The following is a 24370-nucleotide window of genomic DNA, read 5'->3' on the forward strand; positions in this document are numbered from 1 at the left end:
AAAGACCACCCAGGAGGACCTATAAAATGCTCGTAATTCTCCAAAGCAAAAACAACGGGCTTCCATTGGTTTATTTAGCATCCATGTGCATAAATGCCATCTATGATTCAACATCAAGTAGGTTTAAATCGTATCCTTTTGTCCAGATGAAAGTGCATATCTAAAATTTACAGAAATGAGTCAGAAAGAGAGAAAGTTCATTTAATTGATTTTTATCCACTGATCGCACATGCTTTGCATATCCACTTCATTAGGGGGAGGGATGATGGTTCATAATTGGGACAAAAAGGCTTTATTGCCACTAGATCAGAGCCTGCCTTGCATAGTTTAGGTATTCTGTGTCAAAATCGCAGACGAACCCTATGCTTTATTTTATTAATACCAAGATGGGTTAGATGTTCAGCTATACCGTGAAATTTTGTACAGTTTTTTCTCGTTTAGGTTCCTTTGCGAAAAACTACCCTTGCAAAAACCATAAAATTAATATCAGCTGCTCTTATATAAAATTATGAAAATGCCAGATATGTCCTTTGGCTAGGACTTGATAGTATATTACTATTTAAGTACATACAGTTCATATTAATCATGACACACGAAGCGATTTCAGTCCAATCAATAGACTTATTTGTCGTAGTCGAAAGCAATACCGTGGACTTGGGAAGGAGTGATGCATCTTACGTATATTTTTTTTTTGTCCAGCCGTTACAACGTAGAACGGATGTTCGTTGACGCTTAGAGGTTTTGATTGGAAATTGAAAATTTTACTACTTTTTTATGGGCCAAAACCGATCAGAGGGAACCTGATATCTCTTCGACGCCCTATATATCTTAGACACCCATGCAGTGCCATGTTACAATTCCTAAATTTCATTTAATCAAAATGGTTAAAAGATCAGAAAAATATACCTCCAGAGCTGGCATTGTAAATACAGTCCCTCAGGGACGTGCACAGGGTGAAGGCCTCTGGGCCAGGCTCCCCCCAAAATCCAATTTTTCCAGAGTTTCTGGGTACTTCTTATACAAATTGTGAATATTTTTTTTTTTCACTATTACCCCTCTTCATCCTAAAAAGTCGATGTAAGAGGTGCATTTTCCCTATTTTGTCCCCTTTCTTCGAGAAAAATCCTAGTTCACCTCTGCCCCCTCCCCTTCCTTTTTAAAGTTTGGACTTGTGTGCATTGACGGTGACAAAGAAAATGATATCACTAGCTTTTAATATATTCCACCAGTTATTTCTTTGAAAAAACGTTTGAATTTTTATGTTTTCCTTATATCTTTTGGCGTGGACCCTGTGTTTAAGTTCCTTGTGTATATTTCATTATGGGTCTATAAATAGCATTTTTTTTTATCGATTGTTTAAAAAAGAATGCAGTGCGGCGATTTGACTGTTACTGTTAAAATGTAATATCCCACTGTTTCATTTCTTTTTACTTTTTTGTAACTTGATTCGTCGCTCGTAAGTGCAAATATTATGTCAAATATTCTAGAATTAGAAGTACTGTTTATGTAACACGTTCGTGAAATCCTGCTTGAGCGAGTGTTTGATCCGAAATCGTTTTGTTTATGTATTTTGCGCCTGCAATAACTGCGTCAGTTATTTATATTTAAACTGGAGGATTTACTAAGCAAATAACAGATGGCTTTTAAATTGACCAGACAAGCACTTGAAAAATCTACGCTTCTATTCAACATATTTTCTGTTTTTATCAGTCCGTTACTTTTCATTATAAAAATAAATGTACGATGGTTGGCCTTTTTTTTAAATGCGTTGGCTCTAAAGTAATGTAACGCTATAGTTCTGCCACAGATTGATGAATTTACACATTTATTAAAATGAATACGTAAAATGTATCGTAATTTGTCACCTAAAACCATTAGCCGAAACGATACGGGAACAATAATACCACTTATGAAAACAAAGAAAGGGAATAAAAAATGAAAAGAGAAAAAACAAATAGGTGAAAAAACGAGGATTTTATCAGCCAGTAGCTAAATATGAAAAACAAGCAAATATTTCGACAAGGACCTCCGCCAAGTCGTCCTCAGTGCTCAAAGAAAACAAAGAAAAAAAAAAAACCCAGCAAAATCTAACCTTTATAATTGAACTACACGAGAGGAAGACAGATACTCAACTGTCATGCATAGCCAGTATGGTCTCAGAACGTATTTAAATAATACCACTCTGTATTCAGTCTTTTTATTGGAATATTTTACGGATTTCAATGATGTTGGCGATTTCACGAAAAAATGGAACAGTTGAAAAGCTAATTTTTCGCATTTTTAATTTTTGATTTTTCTTAGGTGAGTCTGCACAATATCACAATACAAACTTTCAAAAACACGTCTAAAAAAATTTTCCAATGTATTTTTGTTACGTTTTCACGAGTTAAACGATTTTTCTTTTTTGGAGGGTCAAACCCTGTACACCCGCCCTTCAGACACGACCATGTCTGATTCCTATTCATCTTTCAAAACCTAAGCAACTTATAATTTATATGGTAAAACTTAGCACATGTTACATTCTATAAATTGGAATGTTTCTAGGCTTTCAGATAAATATCTCGGCACTTTTATTTCAAAGTTGAGTAAAGATAAAATCTAATGCTCTTTATTAATAGATTGTTTTGCAAAAGCAGTTACATTTTTTTGCATCCTTTCAAACAATGTTGGAACCCATAGGCATGACAAGTTAGCGGTTTTGTGGCAACGCTGGTCATGTATGCGTGATCTCCGCGAATAGAGAAGAGTTCCTTTGTTCACTTGAATCAAAATTTGTAATTTTAGTTCCATTCTGTCTGCTGTACTATAAGTGTGTCTGTTTCTCCTTTCGGTTACTAGTTTTGAATCTTTTTATCAATTCCTTTTCTTGGAACCGAGAATTTTTAATAAAACTAAGTGTGTGATAAAAGCTACATACCAAATACAGTCCAGTGATAAATTTTCTTGCAGCGCTATTTTGTTTGACTGTACCTGAACGTCTGTTTATTTCTTTTTGTGATTTAATTCTATTTAAAGGAACAAAATATGGTAAGAGCTGTACCTTCCACCATATATACCATAGCTAACACATATTGACTGCAGATCCAGTAATTTTTATCCCCCCTTCCAATGCACAAATATATATCCCAAATTATGTAGGCTATTTCCTATGCATACCACCACCCGTCACTCTTGTTTTGTTGCAGCTGATTCAATTTACGAGCTCACGGGGGTGAAACTAGAGAGAAGCATTGACAGAATGCATGGGAAATATATATTATGGGCTAAATATTTGCACATTAGGGGAGGGGGGCAAAGTATAGGGGAGTCAAAATGTATTAGCGGTAAAATTCTAGTTAATTGACTTCTTGCTATTTCAGAAAGGGTTTAGGTTAGGAAAATGAAACTTTCAGGGATGGGTCTACAGGCTAAAGTATGTCCCGGGAAGGTGTTTTAAACTACCCACCTCCACTCCTTCTCCCTCTAGAGGGTCCTGAAACTTGCCTCCATGTCAGATCTATTACCCATTTAATTTTGACAAAACAGCATTTTATCTTAATTTTCAGTTACCAGTTGCTTTTTCTCCGCCTTTAGTTCTGAAAATACAATTCCTGTTATTTGAGTAGAATTTTGAGCCATATCAATTTCTTTTTCAAAATTTAGGAAATGTATTTGAATATCTTTAAAACCTTATAAAATGTAATTGAACAAAGGTATGAAGCTGAAAACAATTTTGTTGTACTTCAATTAAGCAGAAGATCTATTTCGCAAGATTTCACTTTTATAACACACATATTTTTAAAGTTCATCAAAGGTCAGGGCCCTCTAGAGGGAGAAGGAGTGGAGGAAGTTGCTTCAAGATGCCTTCCCGGGAAATACTTTAGTCTGTAGATTCATCCCTGAAAGTTTCATTTTCCTAACCTAAACCCTTTCTGAGATAGCAAGAAGTCAATTAACTAAAATTTTTGGTAAAATTCTACTTTAGCTACTTTTGGTTATCTTGGAAAGGGGATAGGTTAGGGAAATAAAACTTTCAGGAATGGGTCTAAAGGCTAAAGTACGTCCCGGGAAGGTATTTTGAAATATCTACTTCCACTCCTCTCTCTAGAGGGTCCTGAAATTTGCCTATATAAGAGGTCTATAGCCTACCTATTGAAATTTTTACAAAACAACATTTACCATAATTTTCAGTTATCAGTTTGTTTTTCTCTGGCATTAGATCTGACCTGTTACCCTTACTTACTAGACCTAAGTAACTAGGGTATTTTATTTAGAAAGTGTTGAATTGAAAACCAAATGGTATTACTGATTTGTTATTGTGTTAAGCTAATCCAAAATGGTGGGTAATTGTGTCTTATAGCCACCACACTCAACTTCTGTTGAAAAGATAAGTTTGGTTAATGCTAATGAGGCAAAACAAAATATGATGAAAATATAATATATTATCAACAAAATTATGAAAACTAAAACAAAGAATTATTGGAGGGGTGCCGCCCAGACCGCATTATATTAAATACATAGCCTAAACTAACCTAACCAAAATGCAACTAAATATTAAATTAAAATATAGCTACAATGTAGTTTCCCACCGAGCTGAAGCTAATATTTTCTGGTATAAACGCCATGAAGACCGGTTATTGTCCCAAGTTAGCGATACAAGATCTTGAGTATGGTGGCTATAAGACAGAAGTACCAATAGTGTCTTGTGTCAAGATTACTAATTCTTTTTTTATTCTTACCCAAAGAACTTTTTCTAATTGACCTTTAGTTGCTTTCAGTTTAATATATAAGCCTGTAAATGGGGCTGTTGAGAAGGAAACATGATGAGAAAACAATTTGCATTTTATTAAATGCAGAATAATTGTAGTTAGGACATTCTGACTGCAATTGCACTATACTTTATCCCTCCTCCCTCGATGTACAAGTGTATAGCCCATATTGTTTATTTCCAATGTGTTTTTCTGTTTCTTGTTTTCATCAACGTTGATTCAGTTTACGAATTGAAAATGGGAGGAGGGATTTTACTGCTTCAGGCGTTGTTCCTTTGTCTTTACCAACCCAATCAATTAACGTCTGAGTTGGCTTATCCCTGATATTTTCCTAACTCAATGAACTAGGAAGTTTACACTTTCGTTACTATTTAATTTTTGAGAACGACGACTTGCTTGAAGACATTGGAATTATACAATTTGGGCTATATATTTACACATTGGAGGGATGGGGGCTAGGTTACCCTTTCGTTTCTACAAAAAATGGTTCCCTTTAACGTCTCATGTTAGTGGAGAAGGTTCTATGATTTAGCATGGTTAATTTACATATAAATTGTTACTTTTGTTAGCTTTTCTACAAGTTTTGAAGTTCTGTTTATTCTTCTCTTTGAATCATGTTCAGGTATTTTGTAAAATCCAGCCTTTTCGTTTTGCAAGAGACCATCTGCTCATGACACCCTACCAAAAAACCCCTAGAGGCTTCTTTTCTGTCTGGCTTCTTCCCTTTGTTGCTCTGAGAATGAATAGCCTACCTAGTGGAAAAACTACCTAATTAATCTAATGTTTCTTTAATATGAGGTTCTTTTTTTAATTCTTCTTTGATGTTTATTTGTTTGAACTTATGCTGCTTTTAAAAGTGGGGATGTATGAAAGTTTGCTCTTAGAAAATTCTGATATTTGGCCTAAAGTTAATTTCATTTTGTATCTACGAAAATCTACTGACGCTTTCCCTAATACTTTCTTAAGGGTATGGCGTTCCCCATAGTATGGATATTTGACCAAGCCATGAAAGTGTTAATACCCTCGGACATTCGTAGGATATTGCAGATGTGCCCTCTTGACAAACTGGATGTGGCTCGTAGACATGCCTTTTGACAAACTTGGATACACGTATTGTCTTTTGATTTGTAGTACAGTGAAAATGAGCTCACTAACATATCCAAAATCGGTATCGCTATCCCGAGGAGAAATGGGCCAAATTTGCCCTAAATCACGGATGATGGGACAAAAATCTAAAAAGTTTATTTCGTCCTAACGCAATGAAAGGACTATCTTCTATGGGTCTATTGAGGTCGTAGAAAATGAAAATGAAGGTAAAAAGGGTCCGTCACCAGTATTAAAGTGGACGGAGGGCTGCCATCCCCCCTCTCATGCCCTCTACACAATTATTCGATCAAAATTCAAAAATAACTATATTGTTCCAAACAGTCAAAAGGCAAAATACCTATTGTTAAAAGGGCGTAACAGCAATATATGGAATGACTGAAGGTATTAGTTTGGACTGGTCAAGGGGGATGTAGAAAAGTGATAGAAGGGCTACGAGCCCCTTCATGTGCCCTTTTTATGCACCCCCTTCCTCAACAATGATCAAAATTTAGAAACAGGGAATTAGTTTGAAACATGCAAAAGGTCTAGTAACTATACTCCCGGGGATGCATAGCCTCCAGGGCAAGGTTCGTAAATTATAGAATCTACCATTTTTTAATTACATGATATATCGTTAGGAAAGGGAGTAATGTTTGATTCTGTGTTTGAAAAGGCCAAAGTTAGAGGAATGTTGTGGGGCATGCTTAACTAAATCAAAAGATCTCGAGAACGGCTAAGGGTATTAAGTTTAAACTTTCAGGACATGTTGAAGAGGATGTTAAAAATGGTTAGAGGGTAACCAATCCTCCTCCTTATACCCTTTTTAACTATAATCCCTCCAAAGACATATAAAAAACTAGGTATAGCCCTCTTGATCAAAATTGTTGACAAGTCCAATAACTATGCTTCCAGGGAGGACAACTCCCCCACAACCCATGGGACAAGTTTAGGCTTTTGGGAGTCCCAAAGGCTAAGGGTATTAAGGGAAACCCCTCAGAAAATGTCCAGGGGGAAGTAGAATAAAATCAAAACCCACTATATGCAGGGCTGTCAAAAGGGTACAATAGCAACATCTTAGGAATGGCTAAGGGTATTAAGTTTGAACTTTAAGATCATATGGAGAGGGATGTTAAAAAAGGAACGGAGTGCAACCCCCCCACTCTTGCCCTTTTAGATGTTCTTCTTTACACTGAGATAAATCTTAAAGAAGCCATTTTATTCAAAATAGTCACAAGGTCTAATAGCAATGGCCCCGAGGGTGCCATACCCCCGCAGCTCCCGGGGCAAGGATAGTAACTTATCCAATTTGTTGATTTTTTAATATGCGGGATTCATCATTGGAAAAAGGGCAATATTTGATCCTGGGTGTGTCCGAAAAGACTGAGTGTTGATGAAATTTCGTGGAATATTGAGGGGCGTGTTTAGCTAAATCACAATACACTGTCTGTATCTAAATTATCAAAAATGCGCATCTACAACATCTTAGGAACGGGTTAGGGTATTAACTTAAAACGTTCAGGACCACTGCTGTTACTGCGGCTGCAAATGCGCTTGCGACTGTGACTAACTCCGACTGTTAATACTTGCGACCGTGACTGCGACTGCTTGCAGCTAATACCACTTTTATTTTTGACTACTTCCAGGGAATGTTGAACGACATCAAAACACGCTAGGCGCATGCGGGTTTTCAAATAGGTGCGTCAGCAATATCTCAGGAAAGGCTGAGGGCATATCAAAAGCATATTGGAACAGTACTTGAACCTTCAGGGAATGCTGAGGGGGTTATTAAACCAAATCAAAAGACACTATATACATCCAGGTTATCAATGGGGTATATCTGCTACATCTTAGGAGTGGCTAAGGGTCAGAATAGTCAATCAAGGATACTATGTGTACCCTGTTTGTCAGAAGGGTGTATCTGAAACACCCCAGAAACGGCTTATGGTATTTAATTGAAACTTTCAAGGAATGTTGAAGTGGGGTGTTATCAGAAGCCAATAATTAGGACTATTAAATTAGAATCGGGTATTTTAATTCTTACGCCAGAGACATGACAACTGGAGAAATATTAATTATATTAACCAAAAACAAAACTTTGGTAATAGAAACGAATAGAAATTAATTGAAAAATAACTTTCATTAACATTTAAACTAAAATGAAACTTAAGACCGACTGAAATAAATTCCTATAATAACTCAATAATAATAATTCAATATCCAAAAATTACTATTAAAGAATAAATGAAACCCGATCACAGAAAACATAGAGATAACAGGTACTAACATAGACGGTTAAATAAATCTTAAAATGATTAAAAATTATAATTAAAAAAAATATATATATTCGCAAATTTGATGGCAGGCCGTTAAGCCTCTACAAAACAAAAATCTTAATTTGCATTTCTTCTAAATTTGCATAAGGAGAAAATGTCACTTGAATAATATTCATCAACTTCCTTCTTGAATGTCCGTAGGTTTGTGGAGCAGATTACTCTTTCTGGTAAGTTGTTCCAATGCTGAACAACTCGGTTGCCGAAAGTCCATCGGCCCATGTCCTTGTAAAAACGTTCCATACTCACTTTGTACTGATGTCCTCGGAGATGATTTTTATTGAACTGCACGATTCTCTGGGCTGGTACGTTATCATAGGCTCCATTGCAGAGCTTGTACATTTCAATAAGATCACCACGATGGAATCTATATGCGAGAGTTGGGATTTCAAGCTTTCTAAGCCGCTCTTCGTAGGGAAGGAAGCGTAACCTGGGAGAGAATTTAGTTATCCTCCTCTGAACATTTTCGAGAGCATCTATGTCCTTGTTGTAGTATGGTCTTGTAGAACAATGTCCATACTCAAGAATCGGGCGGACAAGGGACTTATAGAGCGTAGCAAGCATTTTGTCGTCCTCGCACGAGAAGTTTCTTCTGATCATACCAGCAACTTTGGAAGCCTTCTTGACGACAGCTTCATAGTGGCTACTGAAGTTCAGTTCAGAATCCACTAAGATGCCTAGGTCTCTTTCTTCTCTACTAAGAGTGAGTGCAGCGGAACCAAGAAAGTATGAGGACGAAAAGTTTTGTGGACATTTAACATTTTACAAATATTTTCTTTGATATTTACAACATTGAAAAATTAAAATAGAAATTATAGTGGAATAAGATTTTCGAATTGCTGAGTTTCCCGAAATTAATTTCATTATATATTAAGTATTCATTTTATTTTCATTAAATCGTTCCAGTCATCTTCATTCTTATAGTGATAAAAAAAAAAGTTTCGTCAATGTTTCGAAAAATAAAAACATAATATTCTATCATGTATAATAAAACGCAAATGACGCTACAAGCTTTAGACTTTTGCCGTCAGAGAAGGGGAAGATGGTAGTAGCCGAACTCGTGTTTCTCGTAATGATTGTTTTAAGTTTGACTTGAACATTCAGTTTACTTTTCGGGTTTTATTTATTCTTTAATAGCAATTTGTGGTCCTTTTGAGTTTTCATTATTTTACGAATTTATTTCCGCTGCTCTTAAGTTTAATGTGGCCCTTTACTTTTTTTTGAAAAGTTTTTTTTTTTTTATTAATAACAAATACAGCCATCTTCGCTTAGGCAGCGCTATTATATGACTAATTTAATAATAAAAAAAGTTTGTTCAAAGAAACGAACGACAAGAAAGCTTAAAAGTGTAATTAAAATGGACACATATTTTCATATTCAGAGGGGAAAATACTGTCCGCCTTAACCCACCACCTCAATAGGCTTTAATTTGACTAAAATTGCTTTCGTCAATGATTCATCTTGTTTAATTCATCCTTATGCGTACAAGCATTTTGAAACGCAGCAAATATCGTCGGTTGATAATTGTAAGTGTTTTATGTACATGTTGCTCTCCAAACCCTTTGAACTGAAATAATTACTATTTTATTACTATTTTAAAGTGAAACTCCTGTTTCTGCAATAAATCAACCCCCTCCCCCACTGGTCTGTATTGGTTTGAAGAGCTCGAGAACATTGATCTTCTTGAAAAATTGATCTTCTACATATATTTGGGGACGAATCCACTACAAAGCTTTGATATGGCATCTTGAAATAGGAGGTTCAAAATCTGGGTTTTAAATGGTTTGAAGTTTTTTGAAGTAAGAAGACCCAGTGACCTCCCCATAAATGTTTGGGGGGAATGTGCCACTATGTCGTAGCATAGCCTCTTTAACTTGGAAGTTGAGTAATAACTTTGATTGTTCCAAACCTGTTATTCATCTCAAATTTTTGGCCCTACTTGGGTAAAATTGTTGTTTTGTACAGTGTGTTGCATACATTAATAAAAATTGCCGCCTAATCTTTTCTTACTTGATAAGGACGTTTAACTTTTGGCTTGTTTGTTCGCATTTGTTTTAAAGAGTAATTTTTTTATAGTTTGGATGCTTTGAAAGGTGAGTGGTAAATACAAAACTTGAAATTACTGACTTGCTATATTTTTTGCTCTGTCTAGTGTTTTATGAAAGCACTAGTCATAGTTGAGCGCAAAGAGTGTCGAGAAACGTGTCTAATTCAGCCAAAATTGTAAATCTTGGCCTATGTATTATAACAAGATGTTGATTTTGAAACGACTTGGGAGAATATATGATACGTTTATCTCTGTGTGTGTTTTTATTGAAAATATTGAATACCGAATCAAGCACACAATTTGTGCTAATCCAGAAAAAAATTCATCTCAGTCTATCAAGATAATTAGATATTTGTGATAAAACCGCCAGTGCTTGTCCAATATACGTAAAAGCTCAGCCGAGCAAATATCCGGCGGAAACTTCAAAACAGGTTTAAAAAAGGAGTCACTTAGAATTCCCAGAAAATGAACTTTTAAGACTTCCGCTCGTTTAACAAGAAAATCTGACAATTGATATGCTCTTGTCTAGGCAATTTTAAATGGCTGGAAAAAAACTTCCATTGAAAATTGTGATTTCAAGAAATCCTGTTTTCAAAGTATTCACTTGTGCATGATTTAAGAACAAAAAATTTAATTCAAACTAATTGGCAGCTGGATATTACTAGACTTCACCAGAAAAAATTGCTTTTATGAAATAATAACTTGGTTTTAAGATTGATAAATGCTTCGTTTAAGGCTATTTGGTCATAAATAAATTTAAGAATAAAGTATTGGCGCTCTGGCAAAATAAATCAAATTGGCTTTTATTTCATGTATCAAAATCAGTAAATTTAACTTTGTTATCCAATGCATGCTCTATGATCATTTAGTGAATTGGTTTTAATCCTGTACTCTTCATTTTTGCATTATGCCAAGTAGATTTTAAGATAAGAAGTTGTATGTTGTCGACCTAAATATTAACTATGATTTATGGTGAAAGTTTTTTCACAACACGGCGCATTTTTGGTGAGGAAGGGTTAGAGAACAGTACTAAAAGGTTTGGAAAATAATGAAGTCTCAGTTGCTGATAAGTTTTTGAAGTATGCTGGTTGTCAAGCTGGAGAGAAATTACTGAAAATTATGAATGTGATTTAAAAAAGGAAATATCAAGTGATTTTAGGAAAACTTTACCCTCTATTGAAAAATAGGTGATATGATTGGGTGTGGTATTACAGAGGCATCGGCTTGATCTTTTTAGAAAGCACAATGCTTAGTATGACGATACTTGTTAGATTTAGAGATGTTGAAAATGAAATTTTATGAGGAGAACACCGTGGCTTTAGGAAGGGGATAGGATGCGTCGACCAAATTTTCACTCTTTAGGTAATTATCTAGAAGTTTTGTGAATCATTAAACTCCTTTAGTCCTTCGTTTTATAAATTATGAACATGCATTTGATTCATCTGACAGAAAAACTTTAGTGAAGGTCCTATCATGGTACGGTATATCAGATAAGTACATTAAGGCGATTTGTGCTATTTACGGGAAAAATATTGCAGCGGTAATGGTAAGAACTGAGGTTAGTAGTTGGTCTAGTGTGGGAATAGGGGCTAAGTAGGTTTGTGTCCTATCCCCATTTACAAGGATTATTTTGATGGTCTTCGTCGCAAGGACCACAAGGCAATATAAGTCAATCCAATGGTTTGACACTAAAACGTAGAGATTTACAATGACTTGGTAGATTGGCTGCTGACAGGCTCAAATATCGATCATTGCAGCATTGTAGGAAATGTGTGCACTAGTATAGCTGAATTTATCTGCTACTAGTTTTATATAATCGCTAATGCAGCTAATGATGCGGTCCATGCTGGAACTCGACACAAGATTCACCATAAAATTGTTCACTATCTGCCGATAGAATTTTTTCAGGACTTTTTATCATATTTGAAATTTGCCGGGGAAGTTTGGGACAAGATCTGGTAATTTAGTTGGAATAAACTGTTGTCAAGCTAATTAAATTTTCTGGACGTTGACGAGCAATTAAAATCTGGAATAACACCCAAACGTTTGTTCCGGAATTTCAGAGCATGCCATATGTAGATACAGTTGATGTTCCCCGAGGTATAGTTTTCGATGTTTCCCCTCCTATAGAAATCCTCCAGCTGCTTCGCGACGCGTGGTGCGATCAGAAGAATCTGGATTTATTGACATGCGCAGAAAGGTGATATCAAACAGGAAACAAATCTAATAGATCGGTTGGAGTCTGCTAATATGGTGAAAAACATGCATGTACGTAGAGATTTGGACTAGAAGGGACTTGTCGTATTGTCGGATTTCTATACAACATATGCTGTGCAAACGTGGCTATGATTTCAATTATTGTGTTTTAAATTACTTGTACTGGTGTTGATTTGGCATTTTTTGAAATGTGCAGTCCACAATATGCTCAAACACAGTTTAGTCAACTTCTAAATAAGTCTATTTGATGTGACAATACCACATCAAAGCTCGAAGAAAAAGCCGAGTTTTTTGTGTCGCCATTCGATCAAATTTTATTAGTCTGGGCGGGGGACAGCTGCGGTAATAAGATCTTTACCGAACAAATATTTTTCGCCTTTATTCAAGCTCACATCTCTTTTCGGGCTCTTCGTTCTTTGTCTTATTACCACCTTATTTCAGTCTTTAAATACGACTATGTCAACATTAATCACTGGTACTCGTGTCTATGCCAGGGACATACGCAGTGGAAGGGGTCATGGCTTGGGCCTCTGAAATCCTAGATTTTTTGAAAGTTGTGGCATTTCTTATTAAAATTGTCAAAAGATATCATTGGGCTCCGAGAAAATTTCTTGTGGGTGTGCCTGGTTTATGTCCTTTTCAGTTTCCTTTCCTTTTCAGTTTTGGCTGTGCTACCCCCCAGACTTTGCTCTCTTTTGCGTTATCTCAACAATAATTTATCGGAATGTTTGTTTTTTCTTTACTGTTTTAGCTAAGAAAAATTTTTAATTATGTAATTTTCTTTTCTTTCAGCGTGGCTCAGAGGATATTGCTCTTTCAAATGGGTTGGTACCTGCTGGGACTTTAGTTGATAATAACAACGATGCCAAGAAGGTAGTTACTAATTTATTTTCTTCTTTGAATTCCCTTTTATTTGCAATTTCCTGTTTTAAAAGCAATTTCTATTATCTCCGCTAATTGGTTATATGATGCAATTATTTGTGTTTTGAATGGAATCCAAATTCGAAACCAAGACTATGAAAAAATGAATAAGTTAAAATTTCAATGGTAGACAATTCGTAAGCCAATGCTACTTTTATTTAATTTTTTATCCTTATTCAAAATATATAAAATTCATCAAGTTTGACCAATCAAACTTTACGAGTCTGCGAAAATTTGTCCAATTTTGGAAAAATGGGATATACCCCAAAAACATCGTGATCTTAATGAAAGTCACACCGTCAGATTCGCTGATCAGAGAACCCTAATTTAGAGGTTTCAAACTCCTACGAAAACGTGGAGTTCTGCATTTTTTGCCGGAAGAAAAATAACAGATGTGTGCTTATTTTTTTTTTCAAATGTGATCGTCTCGAACCAATGATTCTAGAAGATCGGGAGAGGGCTCATTTAATCCGAAATCTTAGTACTCTTTTTAAGTGACAAAAATATTGGAGGGCAACTAGCCACGCTCCCGCACCCCTTTTTAGGGGCTTTAGCGCATAAGTCGCTAAAGCCCCCCGGGGTAGGGCTGCAAGCTATGAACTTTGCCAACTGTTCACATATAGTGTTGGCTATTGGGAAGTACACAGATATTTTTATTTTTTTTGGGGAGGGGGGGCTTACATTGGAGGAATCTTTCGGAGGGAAGGGGAATTTTCTGTGGCAAGAGAGTCAGATTTCCTGGCATTATTTAAAAACCCAAAAATTAATTAAAAAACGAGTTTCTTCAATTGAAAGTAAGGAGCAGTATTAACACTAAAAAGACCAGAAATTATTATGAATATGACGGGAGTCGCCCCCTCCTCATTAATTCGCTCTGCGCTAGAGTTTTTCTCAACTTTTGAAACAGTTTATTCTAATTAAACGGCCCAAATGTGTCTCAGGAGTCATTTTTAAGCAAAATAGTCATTCTCCAATAAATTTTGAACTAAAAGTCAAGCTAGCGTAAAGAGCGAGGCTTTGAGAAGGGGCCACTCCCTCCCCTCATATACGGAATAATTTCTGTTTGTTTTAAGTTTTGATGTTGCTCCTTACTTTCAGTTGAAAAACCTTTTTTTATTCAATTCGATAGGTATCAAGAATTTCTTAAATGAAATCCTCATTCCCCTCGAAATTTTGACTGATGCAGCTATGAGAAAACAGTTTTCTGAGGATCTGGAAAAGTTTGAATGTGATATTCTACAGCAATGAAAGTATTTACATTATGGCAATTAGTAAAAGAAGAAAGAAGAAGAACTATTGTTCTCGGAGTCATGATATCTCATTGAATAAGGTCATAGGCTAAATCACGGCCGGAAAACCGCGAAATTTTCGCCAAGGTTCTTTATGACAATAAAATCATGTTCTGTATCAAGCCTTTGAGCGGAAATGGTAACCCACAAGTTAATTCGTCGGTTTTGGATTCAAACACGCTTCGCCGTGTCGATATTTATCCTTGGTACTTTAAAATTGTTGTTTGACTCGTCTCAAATCCCATGGTTGTTATGGTGCTGCTTAAGTTTTCTATTAATATTTTGCTGTTGAGCCAGCGGCGTCAATTAAAGAAAATTTAGAGAGGGGCAAAATATATTTTTCAAAGTCTAGGGGGAGGGTGTTTCTTCGAAAATGACAAATAATGTATGTTTCACTGAAAACACCACAAAAAAAAATTCTCGAAGTCTAGGGGGTACTTGCTCAGGTGCCTTAGTTTTATAGCTGGTGAGGCGTATGGTTTTTTCCAGATTTTATGGGGAAATGACAAACATAAATATGTTTCCGTAAGAATCATTTAAAGACATCAGTTGGTTTTAGACCTCGATTGACTACTAAGATTCTGCTACCCCTAGTTAAATTTCGAGTCCATGTTCAGCTGAAGAAAGTTATCTTCCTGTAAAAGTTGGTCATCTTCTTGGTCACACTAGTCGAGCTGTATCCGTCGGTAAACATGAATTGCACTTAAACCACAACAGCAGCACATTAAGCTGTCTTTTTTTGTTAGTTATTTTTACTGTTGGTGGCATTAGACGCGTCCTTAAGGCTAGGGAGTCAGCTCCCTTTGAAATCTGTATTTTCCCACTTTCCTCATAGTTTCCTATTTTTGTTTATCATTCGTCTTTTTTTATGGCACTTGGTATTAACCAAGTGACATATAGCAGTCGCCAATTCTGTCGGTCTGTCGGTCTGTCTGTCGGTCTGTCTGTCGGTCTGTCTGTCGGTCTGTCTGTCGGTCCCGGTTTTGCTACTTTAGGCACTTCCAGGTAAGCTAGGACGATGAAATTTGGCAAGCGTATCAGGGACCGGACCAGATTAAATTAGAAATAGTCGTTTTCCCGATTTGACCATCTGGGGGGGAGTGGGGGCCCGGTTAATTCGCAAAAAATAGAAAAAATGAAGTATTTTTAACTTATCAGCGGGTATTTGGATCTTAATGAAATTTGATGTTTGGAATGATATTGTGTCTTAGAGCTCTTATTTTTAATCCCGACCGGATCTGATGACATTGGGGGGAGTTGGAGGGGGAAAACCTAAAGTCCCGGTTTTGCTACTTTAGGCACTTCCAGGTAAGCTAGGACGATGAAATTTGGCAAGCGTATCAGGGACCGGACCAGATTAAATTAGAAATAGTCGTTTTCCCGATTTGACCATCTGGGGGGGGGAGAAGGGGCCGGTTAATTCGGAAAAATAGAAAAAATGAAGTATTTTTAACTTATGAGCGGGTGATTGGATCTTAATGAAATTTGATGTTTGGAATGATATTGTGTCTCAGAGCTCTTATTTTAAATCCCGACTGGGTCTGATGACATTGGGGGGAGTTGGAGGGGGGAAACCTAAAATCTTGGAAAACACTTAGAGTAGAGGGATCGGGATGAAACTTGATGGGAAAAATAAGCGCAAGTCCCAGATACATGATTGACATAATCGGAACTTATTTGCTCTCTTTGGGGTAGTTGGGAGGGGGGGAGTAAGTCTTAAAAATTAGAAAAATGAGGTATTTTCAACTTACGAACGGGTGATCGGATCTCAATGAAATTTGATGTTTAGAAGGATATCGTGTCTTAGAGCTCTTATTTTAAATCCCGACCGGATCTGGTGATGGGGGCGGGGAGTTGGGAGGGGGAAACCTAAAACTTGGAAAACACTTAGAGTGGAGGGATCGGGATGAAACATGGTGGGAAAAATAAACACAAGTCCTAGATAGATGATTGACATAAACGGAACGGATCCGCTCTCTTTTGGGTAGTTGGGGGGGGGGGGGGTTAATTCTGAAAAATTAGAAAAAATGAGGTATTTTTAACTTACGAATGGGTGATTGGATCTCCATGAAATTTGATTTTTAGAAGGATATCGTGGCTCAAAGCTCTTATTTTAAATCCTGACCGGATCTGGTGACATTGGGGGAAGTTTGGGGTGGGGAGACCTAAAATGATGGGAAACCCTTAGATTGGAAGGATTGGGATGAAACTTGGTTGGAAAAATAAGCAAAAGTCTTGCATACGTAATTTACATAATTGGAACGGATCCGCTCAATTGCGGGGGGGGGGGGGGGTAATTCTGAAAAATAAGAAAAATAACGTATTTTTAACTTACGAAGGAGTGATCGGATCTTCATGAAACTTCATATTTAGAAGGACCTCGTAACTCTGATATCTTATTTTAAATCTCAACCGGATCAAACGTAATTGGGGGGGGGACAGTTGGGGGGACCGGAAATCTTAGAAAATACTTAAAGCGGTGAGATCAGGATGAAACTGGATGGGAAGAATAGAAACCTGTCTAAGATACGTGACTGACATAACTGGACCGGATCTGCTCTCTTTGGTGGAATTGGGAGGGGGGAGGTAATTTTGAAAATTGAGGTATTTGTAACTTACGAAAGGGTGACCAGATCTTAATGAAATTTGATATTTAGAAGGATCTTGTGCTATAAAGTTTAACTTTAGGTTCTGACCTTCTCACAAGTGCCAAATGAGCTCTTGGCTCTTCCGACCTCGTCCAAATGAGCTCTTGGCTCTTCCGACCTCGTACCATATGAGCTCTCGGCTCTTCCGACCTCGTCACAAGTGCCATATGAGCTCTTAGCTCTTGTTGGTGTTTAAAATTGCAAAATCAAGTACAATAAGTAGACTACAACATCGAGTACGTTAATACAAGAGTAAAGATTAAGTACAAGAACATCTAAATATGAAGTATATGCGGAGATTTGTGTTTGTTTCTGTGTGTCAATATGATCAAGCTAGAAACTTAACAATTTTGCAAAATAATCTTCCAACCATGGATATGTTTGCAGACTATAGAGATTTTCACTCCCCCCTCGAAACAATCTGGAATCCTACGTTTAGAATGACGTCATGTGAGGACAGAAGGCCCGAGCTGCGGCCTTCAGTGAGTAGAGGGAGACAAGAAAAGCCCGGGAAGTGAGCTTGCTTTGATTAGATAAATGTTTTGTCATTGTAAACTATGATGAGCTTTTGCAGATATTAGCTACTATTTCTTTTTAAGTGATTATCAGATGGTAATTCAAATCCAAATTTAAAGTTGATTTGCAATCATGATACCTTAAGTAAGGAGTCCCACAAAGTAACAACAATAGCATTTCTAAATTTGCTTTAAAAGTGGCTGGTTAGCCTATATTCTATTATTCTTTTACTAAGGTATTTTGGCGTAATAACTGGTTAGTAATCAGTCTGAAACATGGTGTGACGACTACACGTTTTTTCCTGGTTGTGCAAGCGGAATTCTGGTTTTTGCTTGATCGAGTTTGACAAGCACATACTGGTTGAAAATTGGCATATATAAGATGGTAATCTACGATATTTGTGCACCCATGTTTGACGGGCTTCGGAGATCTATACCTATTGTTGATGTGTATCTATGGTGTCTTCTCCTAGCGAATTCTAATCGTGCGTTACAGTCAGTGGCAAATTTCGGAAAGTGCTGAATAAAAATATTAAAGTTTTATCCTGAAACTGCACTTTTTTAAGCATTGAACGGGGTTTAGATTTCCTTTTTAAGGTTTGGAGTGTATGAACGTAGGCACTGCTCAAGAATTCTTTTGGTGGGAGGGCCGGGCAGATTCGTCGAGGCGATCGAATCAAATTTGATTAAGGGGAAACATCGCCAGCATCATGAGACTAGGGGAGGTGTAGTGGCTACGTTAATATTTCATGCTCACTAATTTATTTTTCGAGCAGTTTTTAGATCCTTCTTTTGTTTTGGGAACGGCGACATCCAAGAGAAATAATAGGGATGACGACACGAATATAAAATATGGCAAAAAATCTTTAGTATATTTTCAAAATACATTGAGTAAAGCTCAACGCTCTTGGACGGTGTTACTGACGTTCTCCTAAGCTACGATTATGTTCGATTTTTTTTTCATGTATCAGTTTAAAGTCCAATGCCATCAGAATTAGCTCCGCTGACGTGTTCTTACGGTGGCTAATGATAAAGAAGTTAGGATGAAACTTTTTGGCTTTGTTTTTTTACTTCTTAAAATTAAAAAGAAAGGAAGAGGGGATTGTGTAATCTTTCCGAATGTGGGATCTTTTGGTGGGAAAAATTTTGATAGAAATACTATTTTCAGTTTTTTAGTTGAATAACCTCGACTCTTATTAGTTGCGTCTTACACGAAGCGGAAACGGACGCATTTTATTGAATAACTCTTGGGAAAATGCCTTGTAGGGTTTCATCTTGAAAAGAAAACCCGTCTAGTGTTTTTGCGCGTCTCACTCATGACCAAATAAGGAGTTGGCTCATCAGCAATTTAAATCGTTCAAAATGAGAGGGATTGTATGGCTATATAAATTTAAAATTTGGATATGGATGCATGTTTGGGAGTATCCTTTTCACCAAATTCTTCATTTCTCTGTCTTACAGTCCTTATGCGTAGTAGTTCATCAATTCAAGGTGAATTTCTTAGTTGTGACATACTAAAAAAGTAGAGGAAAGAGGACGTGTTTAGAACAGTCTTAGGTGGAAAGGAATATTTGATACATATGATGATTCATACGTATGTTGTAACCAGGTAAAATTATTAAATAAAAATGATGGAAAATATACAGAGAAAACGGGTATAATATTTAAACAAAGGAGTGGAATCATAAAAATGATGCAGGGGAGGCAGGCTGAGGAGACTGGTTTCCACTTTTTTTTACTACTGACTTCAACCCAGCCGAAGGTATTTCCCATTTTAAGAAAGCGGTGATCTGCTGGTGTAAATACGTGCTGTAGGCACGTACTCTGTACAGTGCTTGAATTTCGTGCAGTTAAACTACAAAAAAACTGACCTTTTGCAATTTGCGATATATGGCTTGGTGCTGTAGTGAATTCTAAAATATTAGATTTTGGTTGAACTCTACGGTTTCTGGAAAAAACCAATGTAAATGTAATACTTTTCAAGATATTCCGCCAAGGTACTATTTCGGATAAAATGCCAAAAAGCACAAATCTACTGTTTTTGACAACAATGTCAAAAAGCGTATACATCCAATGCATGCGATATAACTGCTACCAAAGTACACGTGCCTGTTTCCTCCGACTAAAGATTTATGCACCGTAGCCTATATTCTCGATTAGCTCGAGTATCAATGATGTCGTGTAGCCCAGTTTGGCTAGTTTGACCCCAATATTGAAAATTCGTCTTTTTTTTTTTTTTTACTAACTTCATTACTTTTTATGTGAAGCGATCCTCTCGTATATATCTTGGAAACTTTGGCTCATCATTGCAGCATGACTTCATAGGTAGTATGACGTAGTGCCAGGAATATTAAATCTGTTGCAATGTCTGATTAAACAAACGAGTCTTATTACAAATCTGTGCTCTTTAGCCTCAGCCAATATTTCTTCCTTTCATTTTTTATTCGTTGCGTGCTCGACAGGAGGGTGTTTAAAATCAAAGCCCATTTCCAGCATTTTAGATTTTTAAGCTGAATATGAAGTTTATGACCATGGTGGATTCATTAGTTAAGTTTTTGAGGCTACTTAATATCTCAATTTTTATTTAATTGGCTTTTAGCCATCTTATATATCATCATTATATATTATATATCGGCAGTCTACCCTCCAGCCTTCTGTCTTAGTTTCAAAAACACATCTACCTTACTATGAAAATGCTCACAGTTTCAAATGGTTCAGGTAATGAGAATATGATTTGAGGGAATTTATATTTGTTGCTTTTAGCAAACCTGAGCAACAGGTTTGCTAAAAGGTAAACAAATAATACAAGCTTTTCAAAGGTAAATGTTGTATTTTATCGGACAGCTAAAAGACAGAGTATAAGGAAAGCACAGGGAAGATTCTGAAACGGCCAAATTTAAAGATTGCAGCTTAATAAACTGCACGCTTCAAATGTACAGTCCCGACACCCGTGTAACCGGGAATCTCTAAATTTTTATGAGTTCAATATAATTTGCCTGTTATTTGCGTCTACATGTAAACTTATTTCCCATTTTGTTCTTGAAATCACACACCCCACCCGCAAAAAAAGAAAGAGAAAGTTCCTCTTGGCGCGCCTGGCACAGGTTAACGCTGGTGCAGTAATTTCGGGTGGAGGATAGAGGATTTTTCTCTGGGCAAGGTCACTTGCATTGAAGTCTCTGAATTTAATTTTTATTCCAACTAGCCGTGTCGTATAGTACCTTATATCGGTCCCGAATTGTTAATTACTTCCGTAAGCAAATACCACAGAAATATCCACTCGTCATTGCCTTAAAGGGGTTGTTTCCGAAACAATGCTTTAGTTATTTATTAATGGGATGGTCGTGATATATTTGTCTTGGATAAATATTTGTTCTTTTTCTAGGCTAAGGTTGACAAAGGTCAGAATAATATAACACCATCCCGTGTTGTGCACCTGAGGAATATACCAACCGAAGCCAGTGAAGCTGAAATTATTCACCTCGGAATGCCGTTTGGCAGAGTCACAAATGTACTTGTTCTCAAAGGAAAGAACCAGGTAATTCTTTCTTAATTTTGTTGTGGTGTATCTTGCTATCTACTATTCCTAATTAGTGATTTGGCCTAAAATAATTTACTGCTTTATCCTTTGGCTTGTTGGAAGTGGGAGACCTAGTCGCCTTATACGGCAGCCAGATCAGTCGCCCACCATACAAACAAAATACATGGATAACAAAATTGTAAGCCAAAATACTTGTCGTTTCTTCTTGGTAGGGCTAGGGACTCGGTCTTTTCTGACATTGAAGGATTTTGGCAAGCAATAAATCAAGTATTTATAAAGCAAGATTAGTATCGATCGCCGAAAGCATTTGGTCTCAGAAAAGACGAAATCCGGTTCCATAAATCCCTGTTCCTTTGACTCCCATCTCTTGTTACCGCATCTGAGAACGCGCCATGACTACTACAAACGTACTTGTATAAATGATTTACATTTTATTTATTGGCTGGTAAAACGATTGATGGAGTACAGTATATCTTTATCTTTTGGGACAAAAAAAATCCTTTATTGTTCCACATATTTCGCTCTCACGTCATTGGCTATTTTATGAAAAGAAAGTTAAAAAAACTGTCAATTTAAAAAAGTTTTGGCATTGTCTGAAAATTGGCAAAGGTTTTTCCCCCTATGGGGGGGGGGTCTTCTTACGTCCTAGAGATTGGGAACTTCAGTTTAAAAAAAGGGGATTCCAATCCTAAAAAACTAAGTCGGGCAAAAAGTTACTCTAGGACTATGAAGCTTGAAAATTTCTGACTGGGGGGCCAAATGTTGCTATATCCTGATCAAAGTCAACATAGTAGCGCTAACTACGTAAAAAGCAATGTCTCCTATGATTGTATTTCACGGCCACTTCACATAGAGGGGCGTTAAAAGGGCTGTTTTTTGTTTACGTATGTGCAAACGAGTGTTTGCCTCTGACCAGGCTCGTACGCAGGTTTTTCGGGGGGGGGGCAAAACCTTCGAAACAGCAGATATAAAGTAGCACTTTTTATTTAGTAATACAGAAAGCACGTATATCGGAACATACAGATTAACTTTAATCTGTAGTATTGTAGCGGATGGAGGGAAGAAGACTGAAGCTTCGAAAGTACGTTTTAGGCTCAGATTATATTCATAACGATTTAGAACCAGTGGTTAATCTATTATATCCCACTGAAAGGGAAATTTTAGGGTTAACAGTGCAATATGGGTACTGTGAGGGGTAGTTCTTCTATTACAAAAACGTTGATTTTAATGAAAAATGTTTGTTTCGTAAATTGATCCGTTAAAAGCTGTACTTTATCCTGAAAAGGGGGGATAAACGCCCTAATATCAAGGCTAGTTCTATTTTGCTGTGGAAAGCAAACTCTCTTTGCAAAAAAAATTAACAGTACAATTGCTAATTACTTTAAAGAGGGTAAAAAGTTAGATAGAAAATGGGTCAATAATTGGGCAGTGACTTGACCGGATAATTGCATGCTGTAAAACTCCCCAAAAAGGCTTCACACATGTATCTAGATTCTTAATAAATGTCCTACTTTTGCCAGAAATTCTAAGAAACCATGGGGAAATTAAATATTTTACAAATTTTCGGGGGAGGGCCGGGCCCGAAGCCCCCCCCCCTTGCGTACGTGCCAGCCTCTGACCATTTGTGCTTGAAGTAACTAAGTAGATAACCCCTCGCTCTGCGTTTCCTTGTTAGCAGTTTGAAAGGCATTTTTGAATAGTTTCCTGTTGAGTCATCGAAATGAGCGGAGCAAATCTCAACGTGTTTACAACTGAGAACTGTTGTTTCGGCTTAAATTCCTTTCGTGAAAATTTCTCAATCCAGTCACATAGACAAGAACTTAATGTGAAACTGTTCTTTGAGCTGCCTTATCTGAATTTTATTAAATGTAGGCATCCGGTAAATTACGTGTGTTGTTGCAAATATTTTCTGTGTGTTTTGTCTGCATTTATCGATGACTAATACAAGTTAATGTCCAACTAAATTTGCATCAACTGTTATTTACAAGGGAATTATTTATACACGTCGGTACTTGTATGATATAGTCCCTACCTAATATTCTTCTATTATGTTTCTCTAACGCCCAATCCTAATGAAATATACTTAAATATGATAAATATATGATATTTTAGAAACAAATTTAGGCAATATATTTGCACATAAGGGGTGGGGCTAAAATATAGTGGGTCTGGATGCCTAATATGCTAAGTACAATGCATATTATGTAATAAGAATTGTTTTCTAACGTAACATTATCCAAACACTTTACCCCCCCCCCATGTGCAAATATATAGCCCAAATTATATATTTCCCATCTATTTGGTCACTTTTCTTTGTGTTGTCTCACGCTCAGCTGCAAGGAACTAACAAAAAGAAATAAGGAGACTAATGGAACTAAACGGTTCTATAATGCGTCAATGAATGAACAACTTCAGTGGTAGGGACTATATCATACAAGTACCCAAACTTCTTCGATTATTTGTTTTTATTAATTGTAGATTTGGTATACCGTAAATTTGATTTAAAATTCGGACGGATTCGCTTGTTAAATTCAAAAATTTCTACCAGTTAATAAGAAGATAATATAACATTTGTGGCGTTTCAATCGGTTATGCTCGAGATACCACTTGACATTCCTCTCCTTCTGGATTTATGTATGATTGTAACTAGTAAAACTCGTGCTATTATCTTGTGTGATATATTTGGTGTTTAAAGCATTCGATTAAGTTTTGTCTCAATTTGTTATCTGTTTAGACGTCCGGCTGTCTTCTTAAAGAGACAAAACGACAGCTCTTGAAATTTAAGGACTTGAAAGATCCCACATCATCTTGTTTAAGACTACTGTTTTGCCAACTGACCGTCGATGTTTTTTTCTCCGTTGCTTCTCAGATAGAAATCCTTTTTGAAAAATTGCTCATTGAAAAACGTCTGTTTTTATCTTAGAATTGTTATTCATGGCCATTATATTCCTTAATGTAAGTTCCTGAAAAGAAATTAACTTTAAAACACGAAACAAAGGCAATTATCAGAAAAAAGATAGAGAAAAAA

General features: G+C 36.5%; 1 protein-coding gene across 6 annotated transcripts in view; it reads left to right on the forward strand.

Moving 5' to 3' along the window:
- The window catches only part of LOC136032980 (polypyrimidine tract-binding protein 1-like), a 203362-nt gene that overhangs the window by 73634 nt on the left and 105358 nt on the right, over positions 1-24370 (forward strand). For 4 of the 6 annotated variants that reach the window (XM_065713489.1, XM_065713491.1, XM_065713494.1 and 1 more), the window contains 2 exons: positions 13221-13301; positions 21187-21339. In XM_065713489.1, coding sequence (XP_065569561.1) covers positions 13221-13301; positions 21187-21339 — 234 coding nt within the window. Of the gene's footprint in view, positions 1-2782; positions 3028-13220; positions 13302-21186; positions 21340-24370 lie in introns of those variants that run through there. The other 2 variants (XM_065713492.1, XM_065713493.1) reach the window with 1 other exon arrangement.

Source organism: Artemia franciscana, chromosome 11 (genome assembly GCF_032884065.1).
Source record: "Artemia franciscana chromosome 11, ASM3288406v1, whole genome shotgun sequence".
In the NCBI taxonomy this organism is placed as follows: Eukaryota; Metazoa; Arthropoda; class Branchiopoda; order Anostraca; family Artemiidae; genus Artemia; species Artemia franciscana.